The sequence below is a fragment of the Bufo gargarizans genome, chromosome 5 (genome assembly GCF_014858855.1).
Source record: "Bufo gargarizans isolate SCDJY-AF-19 chromosome 5, ASM1485885v1, whole genome shotgun sequence".
In the NCBI taxonomy this organism is placed as follows: Eukaryota; Metazoa; Chordata; class Amphibia; order Anura; family Bufonidae; genus Bufo; species Bufo gargarizans.
Genome location: NC_058084.1, coordinates 313,643,719 through 313,665,496, shown reverse-complemented (window position 1 = coordinate 313,665,496; position 21,778 = coordinate 313,643,719). Strand labels below are relative to the sequence as shown.

The window sequence follows — 21,778 nt, the reverse complement described above, 5'->3', positions numbered from 1 at the left end:
ATTTTATATGTAAAATTGGGAAAGGGGGTGATTTAAACTTTTTTTTAATAACTAATTAGCCCCCTTGGGGGTTAGAACCTGGGATCTTTAAATGCCTTGTCCTATTCACCCTGATAGAGCTCTATTAGTGTGAATAGGACTTCGCACTGTCCCTGCTGCCCTGTGCTTTGTGCACACAGCAGCAGGGAGCTCACCATGGCAGCCAGGGCTTCAGTAGCGTCCTGGCTGCCATGGTAACCGATCGGAGCCCCGCAATTTCACTGCTGGGGCTCCAATTGGAAGCTGTCAGTCACCAATGAGGAGGGGAGTAGGGGACCCTGTGGCCACTGCCACCAATGATTATACTGCGGGGGTGAACTGCCGTAGCGCAGCCTAGTATCGAAAAATAGTAAAACCTGGTATCAAACTGATACTTTGAAATGAACGCCGCAAAATTTTCTTCCAGAAAAACTCACTGGCAGTATTGAATTTTTTTTACCATCTCCCTCCCAGAAATATTTAATAAAAGTTATGTCTACCCCAAAATGGTACCATTAAAAACTAAAACTTGTCCCACAAAAAACAAGTCCTCATACAGCTACATAGACATAAAAATAAAAAAGTTATAGCAGAAAGCGATGATGAAAAAAAAGGGAGAAAAATGCTTGGTCAGTAAGACCCAAAACAGGCTGGTCACTAAGGGGTTAAACGGGTTGTCTTACTTCAGCAAATGGCATTTATCATGTAGAGAAAGATAATACAAGGCACTGACTAATGTATTGGGATTGTCCATATTGCCTACTTTGATGGCTTGATTCATTTTTACACTGCTCATTTCCAAGGGTCACAGCCACTGTTGCAGTGGATATGAGATGCAGATACGAGAGGCTGGTGCTTTATCATATACTGTGCAATAGTTATGATCGAGCATGCTCGGCCCAACACCTGTTTGGCTCGAGCATCTTGATGCTCGGCACATGGCGGTACTCGGCCGAGTACCGCATTTTCTCAGACGCCATGTCAGAGTCTCCTCCCCGCACGTTTCTTGGCTGCTACGCAGCCAATAAAAGTGCAGTCAAGTACTGCCCTCACTGTAATGCCATAGAATATCGCCTATAGCGGCGCAATACGGATGCCCCCAGCCGTCCCTCTAAATCAGGCATCCTCAAACTGCGGCCCTCCAGCTGTTGCAAAACTACAACTCCCAGCATGCCCGAACAGCCTACGGGTATCAGCCTACAGCAGGGCATTGTGGGAGTTGTAGTTTTACAACAGATGGAGGGCCGCAGTTTGAGGGTGCCTGCTCTAAATCATGTCCCCAGTTCCAAAAAACAACAAAATAGAACCAGGGTCCTATTCCATTATTCCTAGTTAAAGTATACAGGCGACCCAACTTGCTTTGAACACAAATTTTTTTAAATGCTCAGCTCAGCAGCAGGCCCTCGCATGTACTTTTTTAGAGGGTCAGCTCACCTGCAGGCCCTCACCTAATTATATCTAAATTTACGCGCGTGCTGCTTGCTTGGATGTGGTAGCCAAAGCAGTTTCTCAGGCTCCCTCTCCGGAATTTAACACCGATTCCCCCTTACCCGTGGTCACCGTAGTTGGCGCTGAAAATAACATCAAAAGTTGATAGGGCAGACATCCAAATGGATCGTCGCCGTCACGGGGACGTGCGATTGGCCCCAGATTATCTAGAGTCCAAAGCGGCAACAGGCCCTTGCCCATAATGTTTTAGATGGTCAGATCAGCAGGCGCTTGCTCCAAATGTTTTTGAGGGTCACCAGCAGGCCATCAATCATCATTTTTCAAAGCTGTGTATGATGCCCTCCTTTATGTGTAATAAAGGGTGTATTGGAGTGCCAGTTCCTTGCAATTTTTGGCAGCCCTTTCACTTAGTGCATAGGCTTTATGACTGTAGGAGTCCCACCACCTGAACAATTGTACCACAATGTAAATGAGGCCCTCCTTTATGTGATATACAGGTTGTATCGGAGTGCCTCTTCCTTGTAATTTTTGGCAGCACTTGCACTTTATATACAAGTAAATATACAGGAAAGAATGTTTCCTACCAATTTTTCCTCTAAAATCTATTTTTTCTTCAGTTTTGTGCGTATTATTGTCAGTCTGAAAAAGTGGCGAAGTTCTCGGAAAACATTGTTCCCAGCAGCAACCTGGGAGTCCAAGATGCATCCAGACATCCTCCCCATGCTGTTCCCGAACCCTTTCGGTGGCGTTTCCATGAATTTCTGACCTTTTCCTATGAACTAGTCATCCTCCCCTCTTCAGAGCAGGGGGTGCCTGGTTTAATGCTCGGGTTCTCCCATTGACTTCCATTATACCCGAGCATCCCGATGTGCTCGGCCAGAGCCCCTGAGCACTATGGTGCTCGAACACTAGTGTGCATGCATCTCCACCGCTGCTGGAAACAAGCAGTCTAATGTGATGGAAAAATGAATCCAGCCAGGCAAGGAGGCAATATGGAGAATGACAATACATTAGTAAGTTCCTTGTATTGACTTTCTCTACATGATAAATGCTATTTGCTGAAGTGACACAACCCCTGTAAATAAGCAATCACAAGAAATTAAGTTAAGTTATAATTCTGTATGGCATTGGAGCAGAAGTCTAGGAAACTTTGAAATACATCTGATTTAATTATAAGTTATTATTCTCTACACATTATATGTGGATAAAATCTAAAACATCAGTGTTGCTGACATATTTTGTTAGGATAAGGTTTTGACTGCATGTGTTTGAGCAGTCAAAACTCAGAAACTCAGCTGCAAGAGAAGCGGAAGCTCTGCACTAATCTCACTCCAGAGCGCAGCCACAACTACTTGCATAGCCCCATCTAGAGCTCCTCAAGTCCAGTAGGACGGTAATCTACATGTCTGCACAGTGGCAGGATTGCGGCCTGAACAAATGGCAAGGAGGTTGGCTTTATCTATTTATTAATAGCCATGAACTATATTGTGAACAACTGTAACTATCCACTGCATGGTCTGTGCTTAGTCCAGCAGTGTGACAGAATGCAAGAGGGTGAACATATCCAAGAAAACCAATAACAGGTGGAATACAGTATATGTCACACCTGCATATCACATGGGCCCTGCACCGTTTGTACAGTCTCCTTGACCACAAGTGAGTCCATATCTTAGTGCTTACTATACTGCTATATTAATGGATGACATAATTGCTTTGATACTGGTGTAATTTGTCTTGTATAGAGTGGTGGTTACATCAATATCAACCGCTTGGATGTTATGCGGTTTTAATTATATCAGCAGTAATAAGTGAAAGCAACTGGAATTTTACTTTCTCTTGAAGATGCGTCTCTAGTTGTTACAGTCAGTGTATGTGGACTGGTTCGGCTTAGGGCCGACTCTAAGGGCGTTATCCTGGAGGTCCCCTGGTATTCATCCTTTAAAAAGAGTTTGTCTCACTTCAGCAAGTGGCATTTAACACGTAGAGAAAGTTAATACAAGCCGCTTACTAATGTATTGTTAGTATTCATATTGCTCCCTTTGCTGGTTTGATTCATTTTTCCATCACATTATACAATGCTAGTGTCCATGGTTAGAACCAGTGATTGCCAGTCCGCATTGTTCGCCCGTGAGCACATGCTGGCTGCAATCTTTTCTCACAAGTCCGGCGAGGCGCAGGTAAGTCCTTAGAACAGCCACCGGGGGCCTTCATCGGGCTGTTCTCGGAACTGCCTGCTCCCGGTGACCGCATTTGATTTCAGACCGGCCCGCGCACAGGCACAGGTAAGGACTTACCTGCGCCTCACCGGACTTGTGAGAAAAGATGGCAGCCAGCATGTGCTCACGGGCGAACAATGCGGACTGGCCATCACTGGTTACGACTACTCTGCAATCTATCAGCGGTGGCCATGCTTGCACAGTACAGGAAAAAAAAGTGCTTGCCTCTCTGGTGGCTGGAACTGTGGGAGGTCACATAGGCTGGTGCTTTTTTTATAGTATGCAAGCATGACCACTGCTGCTGGATTGCAGGGTGGTTGTAACCATGGAAATGAGCAGTGTATAATGTGATGGAAAAATGATTCCAGCCAGCAAAGGAAGCAAAATGGATAATAACAATACATTAGTAAGTGCCTTGTATTAACTTTCTCTACATGATAAATGGTATTTGCTGAAGTGAGACAATCTCTTTAACCCCAACACAGGGATCTGGACTTCGCTGTAGAGAAGCCACCAGACGCTACCTCTTGACAGTCCTGGTGTGGTTGGCGGCCGACCCACATAGGCCAGAGACACCAGTGCACCGCACCGACGGATCAGGTAATATGTCTCAGAGACCGTAAGGGCAGGCAGCGTACTAGCGTATTTGAGAGAGAGAAGTCTGAGGTCAGGGCAAGTGGCAATGGAGCAATACAAGGAGCAGTTAAAGGTCAGGGCCAGTGGTGGAGAATCAGAGTCGGTAGACAGGTGGGAATTTGGTACAAGGGTAATCAGACAGATAATCACACCTTCACTGGTAACTAGAGACTAGGAACCTAAAAGCTAAGGCACCTTCTCTTTGGGGAATGTGCCTTATGTGCCATGGAGCGGCCAGCCATAGGCTGGGGAAGAATTTGGAGTTGGCCCTTTAAGAAGCTGGGAGCACGCTCGCGTGTACCCTATAGCAGACCAGTTGACCTTTCCATGCGGCAAAGCCCACAGGTCTGCATCCTGCAGAAGACACCACACTGGGCTGGCAGGAGAGAGGGCCCAGACTGCCAGTAAGACGAGAGAGCTGCCTGAGTTAGTTGCAAGGAGTTTCTTCCCACGAGAACAGTGGACTCAGAACTCCAGTGCAACACTAGTCATCCAGGTGGCTTTTTCCATTAGACAGACATACAGTCAAGTACAGAGATACATAGACAGAACGTATATTAAAGGAGGAACTTGCAATATTTTCACTGTACATGTAGGTACTTGCTTACTTTCATAGGGTTCCTTGTTGGTCAGTATTACCCAGATTACAATTGAGAAACTGTAAACATCAGATTTTTCTGTGGCTTTTCTATTTAAACTCTTCAAGTGCTCTGGAGCCATATAACTTAATGTCCCAGCATTCTTTGTTCCCACTGTACTCGCAATCCTGCTACGACTCCGCTGGCGGGCTGTCTCCTCCTTTGTTAAAGAACTCCATTTCTGAAAGGCAGCAACTCCAAGGTCTGCAATCTGATAGTAAAGGCAGTTTATTTGATCAGAAATTGGAAACAAAAATGAAAATCATTCAGTAGTTAAAACGCTTTGATCCTGTTTTGTCTCATATTATTATTAAAAGTTAGAAATACATGAAGTAGTCTTGTATGTGTTCCCATAACTCAGGAATGTTCCCCCCTCCTCCAATGCCTTGCGTCTGGATGTGCATTCACAAAAACTGACCCTAGCTGGGTATAGGTATATTTACATAATACACAAACAAGTCTTGTGGACTGGATACCAACAGGATCATTAAAACTGGTTATTTGAGACAAACAAAACAAAGTTATCAGTAAGTGACCTCAGCGGTGAGAGTGCACATCCCTGCAAGGGCAAAATAAAAACACACATACGCTAGTCATCATAGACAGGGAACAGTTTATTTTTCATTCCTTTTTGTTTGTCTCACATAACCAGTTTTAAATAGTCCGTTTTTAAATAGTTATATTTTATCGTGAAATAACTACCTGCATCTGGCTGTAAAACAACTGGCTGAAGAAGGAACCTCCCTCCTCTCTGCAGTAAGATAAAATCATTGTTAAAGGGGTTGTCCAGGTTCAGAGCTGAACCTGGACAGCCCTCCATTTTCACCCCGGCAGCCCCCCTGACATGAGCATCGGAGCAGTTCATGCTCCGATGCTCTCCTTTGCCCTGCGCTAAATCGCGCAGGGCAAAGGCATTTTTCTGAGTTCCGGTGACGTACCGGGGCTCTCTATGGGGCTGACAGGAACCCCGGTGACGTCACCGGCACTGATGGGCGGGATTTGGCTCTGCCCTAGCCAGTAAAACGGCTAGGGCAGAGCTAAAGCCCGCCCCTCAGAGCCGGTGACGTCACCGAACACACTGCTGGGCGGAAGTTACCGCCCGGCAGTGTGTTATTGTAAACACAAGAGCCTGTGCCCTGCGCGATCTAGCGCAGGGCACGGGAGCGCATCGGAGCATGAGGTGCTCCGATGCCAGGCTCAGGAGGGCTGCCGGGGTGAAAATAAGGGTATGTCCGGGTTCAGCTCTGAACCCGGACAACCCCTTTAATGGGAATCTGGCACCACAATCTTGGACTATTATCCGCAGTACTGCATAAGCAATACTGCAGATGAGTCCAGAGCAATTTTTTGTTTCCTACTGCCCCCCATTTCCCTGATGTCATTGCTCAGAGCCGTGCTGAAATACATTGCCAGGACTACTGTGCACAAGCATATGGATCATTCCCATTATGTTAGCATAGTACAGCCGTCCAGACTGAGCATTTCAGCGCAATTTTAGTAGCTGGCAATGGGGGAACAGGGCAAAAAGAAAATAAACATTGGTGATCTGGACTATTTATCTCCAGTACTACAGTACTGGAGATAACAGTCCAGGATCAGGTGACAGATTCCCTTTAATAGCTTCTCTTTGTGTAAACCCCTCCACAGTCACCAGGCAAAAACAGAACAGATCAGCAGATCACCCATGTTCACTGCAGAATTTCTACCTTTTTGTTTCAGGGACATGGAGAAAATCATGCAGATTGACCCGGTTGGGGCAAGATTGTCTCTGGTTTACTGTTAGAATTCATTTCTAGGTTTAGTGTTCCTTAAAGTGTGTAAAAAAAAAATTACCTTTACGTGAAATTCATCATCTGCTAATATGTTCTCTGGTTTCAGATCCTTGTGAATCACATTTTGATTATGCAAATACATCATTCCGTCAATAACTTGCATAATAAATCGGGCCTTTACTGAAACTGGTACTATTACCTGGATGCAGAAAATAGAACAAAATGAATTTGACCAGAGATCTATGTGAAAGCTTAACACCGATTCATTCCATATTAGGCTACTTTCACACTAGCCTTCATATCCCCGGAAGAAGCCAGGTTTACTGGCGAAACGGCGTTGGGTCAGGAGTCGGCCGAGAGATCTTTGCACCACTCAGGGTATGTTTAATCTTGTCCTTGCACTTTAACCTCAATCTCTACAATTGCCTCCTTTGCACTTAGTTTGGGGCGTTGCTGTCATGAGGTTTTGAGGTATGCTTTTTTAGCTAGCATTCTTTCTTCCCTGTTGTTATTTTCGTGCACTGATCTCCCAGTCTCTCCTTGGGTCCTGCTCCTCATCTGTGTGTGCTGCCTTATTTTATCATGCATGTATGTATTGTTGATATATATATATTTATTATAAAGTCTTTTATATTTTTATATTTTCGAAAGTCAGTTTAATTTTTTGGTGATTACTTTCACACTAGCGTTCGGGGCTCCGCTTGCGAGTTCCGTTTGAAGGCTCTCACAAGTGGCCCCGAACGCATCTGTACTGCCCTAATGCATTCCGAGTGGATGCGGATCCGCTCAGAATTCATCAGTCTGGCACCATCTGTCCTCCGGGTGTCCGCCTGGCCGTGCGGAGGCAAACTGATCCGTCCAGACTTACAATGTAAGTCAACGGGGACGGATCTGTTTGAAGTTGACACAATATGGCTCAATTTTCAAACGGATCCATCCCCCATTGACTTTCAATGTAAAGTCTGGACGGATCCGTCTGAGCAACTTTCACACTTTTTTCTAAACTATAATGCAGACGGATCCGTTCTGAACGGATCCCATCGTCTGCATTATAGGAGCGGATCCGTCTGTGCAGACACCAGACGGATCCGCTCTGAACGCAAGTGTGAAAGTAGCCTTACAGGGATGATAACTAGACTCGACAAAAATTAGGTCTTTTATAAGTATAGTTGATCATTATAGCAAATAATAGTGGTTTCGGTTAGTGTCTAAAATGGCACTTTTCCATATATTGAAACAGTCATCAAAACATATCTAACGCTGTATTTACAGGTGAATATTGTGCAAAAGTCCATTTATTTCAGTAATGCAAATGAAAAGGAATTGCATTAATGCAGCTTAAAATTAGAGTTCTGTGAAACGGTTCAATATTCTAGGCTCAAAGTGTCACACTCTAGTCAGCTAATTAAATTCATACCTCCAGAGCAAAGGGTACCTTAAAATTCAGACTTTGGGGTTTTATAAGCTGTAAGCCATAATCATCCAAATTATACCAAATAAAGGCTTGAAATATCTCGCTTTGCATGTAATGAGTCTATCTCATATGTTAGTTTCACCTTTTAAGTTGCATTACTGAAAAAAATTAACTTTGCACGATATTCTAATTTTTGAGTTTCACCTGTACATGCTCCAACTGGCAGCCAATTATCAGTAAGGAACTAAAAAGGGAGGTAAACAGATGATAACCAAAGGAACTAGACATTTCGCTCTGATAAGATGCATTACAAAATTTCTTATGGTCGCTTGTATTATTTATTTATTCTTTATTCTGGAGCAACTTTGTGATAACTTATTGTGCAGTACCCTCTGTTATTCCTCCTAGAAACTAAGGACTAAATTGCCACATGGATGTTACCTTGCTACAGGAGTGTCCCTACACAGTGACACTGGCAGCACTGATTACACAGTGTGAGAGTGCAGCGATACACACTCGCCTTATAACACCTAGATAGCAATTTATTCAGAAAATCTATAGTAAAAATAACAGAGCAACGTAACACAGTTCTTAGAAGGGATGCTGTAGGCTTATGATGGGAAATATACAGTAATTAATTATTTACTAAATTAGACATTTCAGGAGCGGTGACAGCTCTTCTTTAATCCTTCAATGCTGCCACAATTATTTTCATTGTATTTACTGTCAAAGTGTATAAGGAAAAGAACACATTCTACATCACATCCACTTTGAATAATAAGGAAAATATACAGTTTAAAAAAAAAAAAAACATTTATGCAGATAGTTAAAAATATATTAAAGGGGTTTTGTGGAACTTAAAGGGGTTGACCACTTTCTGGCTATTATTGACCACTGTATATACAAAACTGACTACATGACACTAATATAGCCTCTCTTATATTTCTTAAGCAATGTCCCCTTGCTGGACAAAACTTTGGTGCCATCTGCATAGAGGTCCTGCTCATAAGACGGCTGCTGATGGAGGGTCATGTGACCAGACAGCAGTCTCCTACATTTAAAACACACTGCTCTAAATTCCCAATAGTACAAGTGCAGATAGCAGGTGCAGCATATCTGACATACTTTAATTTTGGAACACTTTTACTTATCCAAGCCATTCTGAGATTTTTCCGTGACATTGTATTTCATTAAAGGACTTCATATTGTACTTCATACATTTGAGTCTATATATTTCACCAATGGTTATAATTTATAATACTGGGGTGGGGGGGGGCACTGCGCCACCTAATGGTTATATTTTATAATACTAGGGTTGGGGGGGGGGGGGGCCGCACAGTGCCACCAATTGTTATAATTTATAATAATAGGGTTGGGGGGAGCGCACTGCGCCAACAATGGTTATAATTTATAATACTGGGGTTGGGGGCACACCACGCCACCAATGGTTATAATGATACTAGGGTTGGGGGGCGCACTGTGCAACTAATGAAGATAACTAACCCTTTAATACAAATGTAGGATGCAGGTGCCGGCGGCGATATCACATACCCAGCCTCTATGACAAGGCGCTGTGATCCCCATCAATTAACTCCTCAGGTGCGGCACCTGAGGGGTTCATTGCCCCAGATCGCAAAAATGGCTGTTCTGGCACAGTTTTTATTTTTTAAGGCATTCACCTGACAGGATAGATAATGTGATATTTTTATAGAGCAGGTTGTTACGGAGTAGACAATACCAAACGTGACAATTTTGGATGATCATTCAGTATTATACTTTTTGGGGAAAGGTGACCCAAAAAATGGCTCAGCTTTTATTATATCTTTTTTATGGCGTTCGCCTAAGGGGATAGATTATGTGCTATTGTTATAGTTTTTTTGTCTCAAATTTCTGAAAGCCATATTTTTTTCTTTATCTGTTTTATCTTGTGTAGGGGCTCAAATTACTCAGGAAAAGTTTACATTTTTATGGTAACATTTTCAGGTACATATGATTTTTTTGATCTTTCAATATTACACTTTTATGGGGCAAAGTGACCAAAAAATGGCAGCGTTTTAATATAAATCGCCATGTTTGGTACCCAGACCCAAACCCGGACTTCACAGAAGTTCGGGTTTGAGTTAGGTATTCTGTAGATTTTATTAATTTTCCCTTATAACATGGTTATAAAGGGAAAATAATAGCATTCTTAATACAGAATGCTTAGTAAAATAGGGATGGAGGGGTAAAAAATAAAATAAAAATTATAATAATTTAACTCACCTTAATCCACTTGGTCGCGCAGCCCGACTTCTCTTCCGTCTTTTTCTTTGAGGAAAAGGGCCTGTGGTGACGTCACTGCGCTCATCACATGATCCATCACCATGGGGAGCGCAGTGACGTCACCACAGGTCCTTTTCCTCACAGATCATCAAAGAAGAAGACAGAAGAGAAGCCGGGCTACGCGAACAAGTGGATGAGGTGAATTAAATTATTACATATATTTTTTTTAACCCCTCCATCCCTATTTTACTAAGCATTCTGTATATAAAAAAGACCGTTATAATAAAGATTGGGTCCCCATCCCGATCATCTCCTAGCAACCGTGCGTGAAAATCGCACTGCATCTGCACTTGCTTGCAATTTTCACGCATCCCCATTCACTTCTGCCTGCGTTGCGTGAAAAACGCACAATATAGAGCTTGCTGTGATTTTCACGCAACGCACAAGTGATGCATGAAAAATCACCGCTCAAGTGCACAGCTGCATAGAAGTGAATGGGTCAGGATTCAGTGCGGGTGCAATGCGTTCACCTCACGCATTGCACCCGTGTGGAAAACACGCCCGTGTGAAAGAGGCCTAAGTCATGTGATATTTTTATACTCATTAAGGATGTGGCGATATCTAATGTCAATTTTTGTACACTTTTATAAATAAAAAAAAAGGAAGGATGAAGGGGGCACTTTTTATTTTACTGTAAACTTTATTTTTTTTATAAAAACACATTTTTTTATTTTATTTTAGTCCCAATACAGAGATTTAAACATAACATTTCAGGGTCTAATCCCTGGTTTAATGTAGTACAATGCATGCTGTATTGTACTACATGGTACTGACACTTTCGAGGGCGATGGAGAGGCAGAGGAAGCCCCCTCCCGCTGTGAACCTCGTATATGTTGCGATCACAGAATATAAAAGGGGTTAATCCGCCAGCATCGGCGTTTACAGTAATGCCGGCAGATACAGCCGGGAGCCTGCGTTGATCAGGCGCGCACAGCTAGGGAGCCCACCTGATCATTATGACATACTAGTACATCAATTTGTGAGAGGTCACTTCCCACTGTGAGCGGTAGCTGCGATCAGCGGCAGTTAACCCCTTGGGTGCGGCACCTGAGGGGTTAACTACTGCAGATTGCAGCTACCGCTCATAGAGGTCTGGAGCAGCTATGCGATTCTGCAGCCAGCTCCTGCCTCCTGTTGAATGAATGAGTCTACATCATTGGTGGCGCAGTGGCCACAGCCCCTCCCCTCCTCTTCTCCTCTCATTGGTGGTAGCTGCACAGGGCGGAGGGAGACACCGCTTCCTTCTCCCCTGTGCTGCTGAGGGAACACGGATCCTTGTTCCCGATTCGTTATCAGCAAAATAGATGCAGATACCGATAACATTGAAAATCTTGAATATCGGCCGATAACCGGTAATATCGGCAGAACCGATAATCGGTTGATCCCTACCAAAAACCATGTAAGTCAATAGACACGAAAAAAACTACTGCCCATTGACTTACAAAGTTTTTGGGACTTTCAATATAATACAACCGGATCCATTCTGAACATATGCAGCCAGTTGTATTATTATAACAGAAGCGGTTTGCTGTAGTTTTGAGATCCCATGCCGTATCTCAAAACCGGACAGCAAAAAAAACGCAGATGTGAGAGTAGCCCAATTTCCTCGATCGGTAATGACCCCTGCAGACATTTAACCCCCTTAGATGTCTGAGACTCTAAAATGGCTAAAACCTGAAAGTGTGAACTTCCAGGTAAGGAACACCTCCCCCAGCGGAGATTCGGGAAGACAATCCTTTACAGTACTGATGTCACGTTCGGGTGTGGGAGGGAAACACCACACCGAACATAAGAGGGAAAGTGGTGAGGGAACAAGGCCTGGAAACTAGGGAAAGGAGATGGACATCTCCTAGTAAAACCCTAATCCAAGTCCTGACTAACTACCAGTATGAACAGACCAGGGAGGTAGGAGAGTTCATACGTCAGAATACCTAGTGTCCTAACTCACCCTATAGGACCCTGGTACTAATGTCAGGACTGAGACAACCTGCTCCTCCAAAAAGGAAGGACAAACAGGAGTCTACCTCAGTCCCTAATACAAATGACAGGGAAATGCAACACACAAAAACCCAAAACAAAAAGGGAAAGAAAACAGAACTTCAAGTGGTTAAGGCAGCACCAGGAACTCATCCGAAATCCACACATCAGCTATCCACAACTCAATCAGAATCTATAAACTACATAGCATAGTGGGAGGAATGACAATAAATAGTTTAGGTTAAATGACCCTAATAGCCACACCTGGGGAAAGAAGGTGTGGCAAGCACCAGAAACAACACAGACGTCATTTGATCCAAACGGAAAACATGTCAGATCAAACCACGTGTTGCCAGTCTCACCGATCCCCTGCCTCCTGTCGCGGGAATGTCCGTGACAACTGAGTCTGAACCTGTAGCAGGGTTCCAGTCTTATTAGTTCATTAAAGTTCAGGCTAGCAGGTTGCAGCACTGAACTGTAATATAGTATATATATATATATATATATATATATATATATATATATATATATATATATATATGGAGCAAATTCCATTATTCTATACAAATTGCAAACTGATGGCCAAGCCTTTAAATGTTAACCCCTTCAAAACAGAGCCGGTTTCACCTTCGTGTCCAGTCCTTTTTTTTTTGCAAATCTGAAGTGTCATTGTATGTGGTAAACATTTTGGAATGTTTTTTTCTTTTCCCACCTATTCAGAGACTGTTTCCTTGTGACACATAATACTTAGTGGTAAATTTGAGTCAATATATTTTACCTTTATTTATAAAAAAAAAAAATCCAAACTTTACTGAAAATTTAACCCTTTGGATACCGGAGGTTTTTTCGGTTTCATTTTTCTTCCCTATTTTCCTTGAGCCATAACATTTTTATATTTCCGGTCACATAGCTATATGAGGGCTTATTCTTTGCAGGACATGTTGTACTTTCTAATGCCAACATTAATTGTGGCATAAAATGTAGTTTTGTTTGGCTGTTAACCCTTGCTTTGTAACTGGAAAAAAAATATTCAAATGGAAAATCTGCCAAAACAGTGAAATGTTATCTCCATTTTCCATTCATTCTTGTGGAACACCTAAATGGTTAACAAAGTTTGTAAAATCAGTTTTGAATACCTTGAGGGGTGTAGCTTCTAGAATGGGGTCATTTTTGGGTGGTTTCTATTATGTAAGCCTCACAAAGTGACTTCAGACCTGAACTGGTCCTTAAAAATTTTAAGATTTCCTCTAAACTTCTAAGCCTTGTAACATCCCCAAAAAATAAAATGTAATTTCCAAAATGATCCAAACATGAAGTAGACATATAGGGAATGTAAAATAATAACTATTTTTGTAGGTATTACTATGTATTATAGAAGTAGAGAAATTGAAACTAAAAAATTTGCAAATTTTTCCAAATTTATGGTAAATTTTGTATTTTTTTTTTATAAATAAAAATGATTTATTTATTTTTACTCCATTTTACCAGTGTCATGAAGTACAATATGTGACGGAAAAAAACAAAAAACAAACAAACATTCTCAGAATGGCCTGGATAAGTCAAAGCGTCAGCACATAAAATGACACTGGTCAGATTTGCAAAAAATGGCCAGGTCCTTAAAGGGAGTTTGTCACCTCCATATGGCCATATACAGTGCTTACATGGCTCTGTAGCACACCTATACAGGATTGTAATGGTACCTTTGTCTTTAGACTTGCACCAGCAGGAAAAACGAAGTTTGATTAATATGCAAATGAGCACTCACAAGTGCCCAGGGGCAGCGTTCAGTGTGTAGGTGCCCAGGCTGCTCTGCCTTCTTTTCACTTTACTCCTCCACAGTCTCTGCCTTTGCCCTATCGATGAGGCAAGAGACTTGGAGGGCGGGCAAAGGCAGAGACTGGGGAGGAGTAAAGTGAAAAGAAGGCAGAGCAGCCTGGGCACCTACACACTGAACGCCACCCCTGGGCACTTGCGAGTGCTCATTTGCATATGAATTAAACTTAGTTTTTCCTGCTTGTGCAAGTCTAAAGAAGAGAACAAAAGGTACCGTTACAATCCTGTATAGGTGTGCTAGAGAGCCATGTAAGCACTGTATATGGCCATATGGAGGTGACAGACCCCCTTTAAGGTGAAAATGAGCCCAGTCTCTAAGGGGTTAAACCTTTATTTTATTTTTAATTTTTTGCGATGATTTTGTGGCTCATATGAGCCTATAAATTATGTGTTTTTTTTTTTTCATTTTGGTCTATGAGGGATTTTTAAAGTGCTATTTAAACTCAATCTTGCTCCTTTATTATCCTGGCCTGCCATCTGGTGGCCAAAATAAGAATTGCAGCATGAACACTTCAGCACAAGAACTGATGCCCCAATTGGCCACACGAGGCATGGTAATGATTCCGGGTTTTTGCGCATTTAGATGCTGTGACCACACTTAGTCACAGCATCTAAAAGCATTTAATTACCGCGATCGGTTAGCCGCAGGTCTGTCTTAGGCCCCTTTCACACGGGCGAGTATTCCGCGTGGAAGCGATGCGCGAGTTGAACGCATTGCACCCGCACTGAATCCCGAACCATTCATTTCTATGGGGTTGTTCACATGAGCGGTGATTTTCACGCATCACTTGTGCGTTGAGTGAAAATCGCAACATGTTCCATTTTGTGCATTTTTCACGTAACGCAGGCCCCATAGAAATGAATGGGTTGAGTGAAAATCGCAAGCATCCGCAAGCAAGTGCGGATGCGGTGCGATTTTCACGCACGGTTGCTAGGAGACGATCGGGATGGAGACCCGATCATTATTATTTTCCCTTATAAAATGGTTATCCGGTCATCACATGATCCATCACCATGGTAAAAGATCATGTGATGGACCATGTGATGACTGGAGTGACGTCACCATAGGTCCTTTTCCTGCACACAGCACAGAAGACAAACAGAAGGAGATGCCGGCTTCGCGATCAAGTGGACCAAGGAGAGTTAAAAAAAAAAATTTACTTTTTTTTTTTTTAACCCCTCCAGCGCTATTTTACTATGCATTCTGCATTCAGAATGCTATTATTTTCCTTTATAACCATGTTATAAGGGAAAATAATACAATCTACAGAACAACGATCCCAAGCCCGAACTTCTCTGAAGAAGTTCGGATTTGGGTACCAAACATGCGCGATTTTTCTCACGCGAGTGCAAGACGCATTACAATGTTTTGAACTTGCACGGAAAAATCACGCATGTTCCCTCAACGCACGCGCACATTTTCCCAGCAACGCCAGTCTGAAAGAGGCCTTATAGTTTGATAGCGAGTACTACTACAGACGATTACGATAGTTTAACAAAGTAGGATTAAGGATTACATGACTAGACTTTACATATCAAGACTGCTGTGAGCAGGGCCTGGTGTAATGGGGGTTACTATTTACACAGGGACATGAGAAGACACAGAGGGGACCAGCGTAAGATGCTATATATGCGTCATCCACGGTAGCCCCCATAACAGTGCGTCATCCACGGTAGCCCCCATAACAGTGCGTCATCCACGGTAGCCCCCATAACAGTGCGTCATCCACGGTAGCCCCCATAACAGTGCGTCATCCACGGTAGCCCCCATAACAGTGCGTCATCCACAGTAGCCCCCATAACAGTGCGTCATCCACAGTAGAGTTGTTGCGATACCAAGTTTTTGATTCGGTTTCGATACCATGAAAAAGTATTGCAATACTCGATACCATGCGGAAAAAAAAATAAACCAGAAAAGCCACGTGCATTCCGCATTTTAAAAAATGGCGAATCGCACAGTTTTTATTTATTTTTTCTGTTCCGGCTTTCACCGCATAGATTTTTTTTATATTTTAAATAGTTTGGACTTTTCTAACGTGGCGATATGTAATATGTTTATTATTTATACATTTTATATGTGAAATTGGGAAAAGGGGGTGATTCATACTTATTATGGTGTTTTTTTTATTTATTTTTTACACTTCTTATTTAACCTCTTCAGGACACATGACGTATCAGTACGGCATGTTGTCCTGGTACTTAACCCTTTCATGACCAAAGGTCATTGATGCCCCAGTGTCCAGGTCAAAATTTACAAATCTGACATGCGTCACTTTAAGTGGTAATAGCTTTGGAACACTTTTACTTATCAACGCCATTCTGAGATTGTTTTCTCGTGACACATTGTACTTCATGACAGTCATAAATTTGAGTCAATATATATCTCCTTTTTTTAAAAAAAATCCCAAATTTACCAAAAAAATTGTAAAAATTAGCAATTTTCTAAATTTCAATTTCTCTGCTTCTAAAACAGAAAGTGATACCTCATAAAAAATTTATTACATAACATTCCCCACATGTCTACTTTATGTTGGCATCATTTTGGAAATGTTATTTTAATTTTTTAGGACATTACAAGGCTTAGAAGTTTAGAAGCAATTCTTAAATTTTTTTAGAAAATTTCCAAAACCCCACTTTTTAAGGACCAGTGCAGGTCTGAAGTCACTTTGTGGGGCTTACATAGTGAAAACCCCCCATAAATGACCCCATTGTAGAAACTACACCCCTCAAGTTACTTAAAACCAATTTTACAAACGTTATTAACCCTTTAGGTGTTCCACAAGAATTAAAGGAAAATGGAGATGAAATTTCTAAATTTCACTTTTTTAGCAGATTTTCTATTTTATTACATTTTTTTCTTTAACACATTAAGGGTTAACAGCCAAACAAAACTCAATATTTATTACTCTGATTCTGCGGTTTACAGACACACCCCACATGTGGTCGTAAACTGATGCAAGGGCACACAGCAGGGCACAGGAGGAAAGGAACACCGTATGGTTTTTGGAAGGCAGATTTTGCTGGATTGGTTTTCTGAACGCCATATGTTTTTTATTTTTCTACCGATCGTCTTGTGCAGGGGCTCATTTTTTGCAGAAAGAGTTGAGGTTTTTATTGGTACCATTTTTGGGTACATAGGATTTTTTGATTATTCATTATTACACTTTATGGGACAAGGTGGCCAAAAAATTGGCTGTTTTGGAACTTTTTTTTTTTTTTTTTTTTTTTTTTTTACAGCGTTCATCTGAGGGGTTAGGTCATGTGACAGTTTTATAGAGCAGATCGTTACGGACGTGGCAATACCCAATATGTATACTTTTTCTTATTTATTTAAGTTTTACACAATAATAGCATTTCTGAAACCAAAAAAAATGATGTTTTAGTGTCTCCATAGTCTGAGAGCCATAGCTTTTTTATTTTTTGGGCGATTGTCTTAAATATGGGCTCATTTTTTGCAGGATGAGGTAACGGTTTCATTGGTACTATTTTGGGGTATAATGAAAGAAAACATAAGGCAGCTCTCACCTGCAGTAGTAAAATCACCAGAGGTGCACGGATGCCGCTCCTGGATGCGGTATATACAATAAGAAAGAAGAAAATCCAGCTCTCTCCGGTGAAAAAATAAAAAACTTTAATCCAGCAAGTTTAAAATCCATACAGGTGTACAAATAGCAGTCAACGCGTTTCAGACCTCAGAGAAATATGGGTCCTTCCTCATGACAAACGTGTTTATGAAATGGGAGCTCCCTCTTAAGTAGCACATACTAACCCCAGGTTGATAGGTATCACCTGGGAGGTGGAGACCCAAGGGGGCGTTCCCATGCACATGACACAGAAGAAACCCCTTTTTAATCAAGGGCAAACACCAGCAAAAAGGAAAAAAAAAGAAGAGAACCTTACATACAGGTAAATTAAATCACTAAAACAGTGATCATATATAAAAATACAAATACAAAGAGAGCAAAAATACTAATGGCAAAGAATGTGTGTAAGAAAAAAGACGGCACGATCCCACATTAGTACTGTAAAATGAGATCATGGCGTCTATTCAACCCACAGGGCTGGCGAGATTCTAACTGGAAGATCCAGAAGGCCTCCCTGTTAAGGAGTTTCCTCCTGTGATCTCCCCCCCTAGGCGGCAAAAAAACTCTTTCTATACCCTTAACCTGTAGGTGGGATACATCACCAACATGTACCACTGCAAAATGCAGGCTGACCGCAGAGACATTCCGGTCCTTATAATGAGGCACATCGGAAATGTGTCTGCGGATCCGATTTTTTAAAGGAGTGGTGGTGCAGCCCACATACAACAAGGAACACAGTGTACATGTAATAAGATACACCACATGCTTGGTATTACAATGAATATAGGACTGAATATTGTATACCCTTTCGTTGTTCATGGACTTAAACGTTTTCTCAGTAGTCATGTGTTGGCAACAAATGCCTTTTTTGTGACCACACTTAAAGTTACCTTTATGCTGTAACCAGATGGCTTGTGGTTTTTTGGACACTGAAAAAAGCTGGGACTAATGATATTACCCAAGGTGGGTGCTTTCCTGGCTACACATTTAATTCCGTTGGACACAATATCAGACCATTCGTTATCAAAATTGAGTACATTCAGATATTTCTTCATAATTTTACATATGGCAGAGAACTCTTGGCTGTATTGTGTAACGAAATAAGTTGCTTGCTGACAGTGAGTGGCGTTCACTAGTGGTCTGCGTGCCTGGGACTGTTCCGGAAAAATCAATGACTGTCTGTTGATTTGTGAAACCATTTTTTTAGCATGTTGTATATCCTGCTGTAAATAGTCCCTGCGTAACAGTCTATTAGTAATATTAGAGGCTTCTATCTCAAAAGCTCTCTGATCGGAACAGTTACGACGGGCACGTATAAGTTCCCCCTAGGAATGCTATTGATAGTATGGGAGGGATGGCATGACTTGGCCAGAAGTATGGTATTACCTGCTAGTTGTTTGCGGTGAGTTCGTGTATTCACTACACTGGTGGAGGGGTCCCCCCTCAGGCACAGATCCAGAAATTGTATCTCAGTTCGGTGAGTATGCAAAACAAATTGTATGTCATCCACCTTGGAATTAAAATATTTCATAAGCTCCGGTATGGACGTCACATCACCAGACCACACCATCAGCAGGTCATCAATGTAACGTCCATACCTGGGGTATAGTCGCCTTTTTTGATCGCTTGGTGTTGCACTTTTTGTGATGTAAGGTGACAAAAATGGCTTATTTTTTACGGTGTTTATTGGACGGGGTTGATTATGTGATATATTTATAGAGATGGTTGTTACGGACGCGGTGACACCTAATATGTGTGTTTTTTTTTTGTTTTTTTATAAGAAAAGGAAATTTATTTTTTACATTTTTTTTTTTTTACTTTTATTATTTTACATTTTTTTTTTAATCAGTTCCCTCTTGGATCTTGAAGATCCAGTGGGGCTGATGGTTGTACTATACTTTGCAATGCTCTTGCATTGCAAAGTATAATACAATCAGATGCCTGTAGGTGGCAGTACTGGACGCCTATACCATGGCAACCGGACGCCTTTGCAAAGCATCCGGTTGCCATGGCAACCATCGGGCGCTGCGATCGCAGAAGCCCTGATGGTTGAGAGAGAGGGAGCCCCCTCCCTCTATTAACCTCATGGATGCCGCTACTGCGGCATCTATGGGGTTACAACAGTGTCAGCATAGAGCTGACACACGCTGCTGATGGCGGCGGCTCAGGAATGGAGCCGCCGCCATCACACACACACAAGGGGGACCGCATCGGGGGCAGGGGACAGCGGACAGAGGGCAGCGCTGGAAATGGGGGAGGGGGGCAGCATTTTACTCAGATCGGGGCAGGAGGGGGTGGACCGCATGGGGGGGGGGGTCAGCATAAGAAGATTGACAAGAAGGGGCACAGATCGGGGCAGGAGGGGGCAGATCAAGAACAAGGAGCACAGATCGGGGGCTTCAAGGGGGCACAGATCGGGGGCTTCAGGACACCTTACCGATTTCAGGCTCTGATCTGCAGAGCGCAGATCAGAGCCTGAAACCGGCATTTGTACACTGCCGCGATCCGATTGGTTAGTCTGCACAGACTAACCAATCGGATTGATTGCCGGCAAGGGGCCACTCTGATTGGTCCCTTGCCGGCATTACTGCACTGTATGCTGTCCGTGACAGCATACAGGGCAGGGGCAGAAGCTTTTTAATCCAAGCGCTTTGCAGAGCTTGGATTAAAGAGCTGCCAGAACGTATATATACGTGGTAGCTGCACGGGGTATGTGCAGCTATCACGTATATATACAGATTGCAGACGTGAAGGGGTTAAGGACACATGACGTACCGGTACGTCATGTGTATTTCCCAGTGCTCCAGACAAAAAAAAATACCTAGTAGCCATTGGCTCCTGAATTGAAAAATTTAGGAGCCAAATAAAATTTTTAGTCGCCTAATCGAAACCAAGTCAAAATTTTGGTATCATGACAACGCTACGCTGATCAGATCGGCATAGGGTTGTTTCGATACCAAAATTTTGATTTGCTTTCGTCACCATAAAAATGTATTGTGGTACTTAATACCGCGCAAAAAAAAAAAAAAAAAAAAAAAAAGCTGTGTTGTGAGTTGAATGCATTGCACCCGCACTGAATCCGGACCCATTCATTTCTATGGGGCTGTGTACATGAGCGGTGATTTTCACGCATCATTTGTGCGTTGAGTGAAAATCGCAGCATGCTCTATATTGTCCCCCATAGAAGTGAATGGGAAGCGTGAAAAACGCATAGCATCCGCAAGGAAGTGCGGATGCGGTGCGATTTTCACGCACGGTTGCTAGGAGACGATCGGGATGGAGACCTGATCATTATTATTTTCCCTTATAACATGGTTATAAGGGAAAATAATAGCATTCTGAATACAGAATGTACAGTAAAAGAGCACTAGAAGGGTTAAAATTTTTTTTTTTATAATTTTACTCACCTTAGTCCACTTGATCGCGAAGCCCGGCATCTCCTTGTGTCTCCTTTGTTGAATAGGACCTGTGGTGAGCATTAAATACAGGTAAAGGACCTTTGATGACGTCACTCCGGTCATCACATGGTACGTCACATGATCTTTTACCATGGTGATTCACCATGGTAAAAGACCATGTGATGACCGGAGTGACGTCATCAAAGGTCCTTTACCTGTATTTCATGCTCACCACAGGTCCTATTCAACAAAGGAGACAAGGAGATGCCGGGCTTCGCGATCAAGTGGACTAAGGCGAGTTAAATTATTATTATTTTTTTTTAACCCTTCTAGCGCTCTTTTACTATGCATTCTGTATTCAGAATGCTATTATTTTCCCTTATAACCATGTTATAAGGGAAAATAATACAATCTACAGAACACTGATCCCAAACCCGAACTTCTGTGAAGAAGTTCGGGTACCAAACATGCGCGATTTTTCTCACGCGAGTGCAAAACGCATGACAATGTTTTGCACTCGC

The 21,778-nt window shown here is 42.4% G+C and overlaps 1 protein-coding gene across 3 annotated transcripts in view; it reads right to left on the bottom strand.

The window, feature by feature from the left end:
• Positions 1 to 21,778, bottom strand: part of RIPK1 (receptor interacting serine/threonine kinase 1) — a 150,750-nt gene that overhangs the window by 76,655 nt on the left and 52,317 nt on the right. For all 3 annotated transcript variants that reach the window (XM_044293588.1, XM_044293589.1, XM_044293586.1), the window contains exons 4-5: positions 6,791 to 6,928; positions 4,928 to 5,168 (exon numbers count right to left, since the gene is read on the bottom strand). In XM_044293588.1, the coding sequence (XP_044149523.1) occupies positions 4,928 to 5,168; positions 6,791 to 6,928 (379 nt within the window). The remainder of the gene's footprint in view (positions 1 to 4,927; positions 5,169 to 6,790; positions 6,929 to 21,778) is intronic.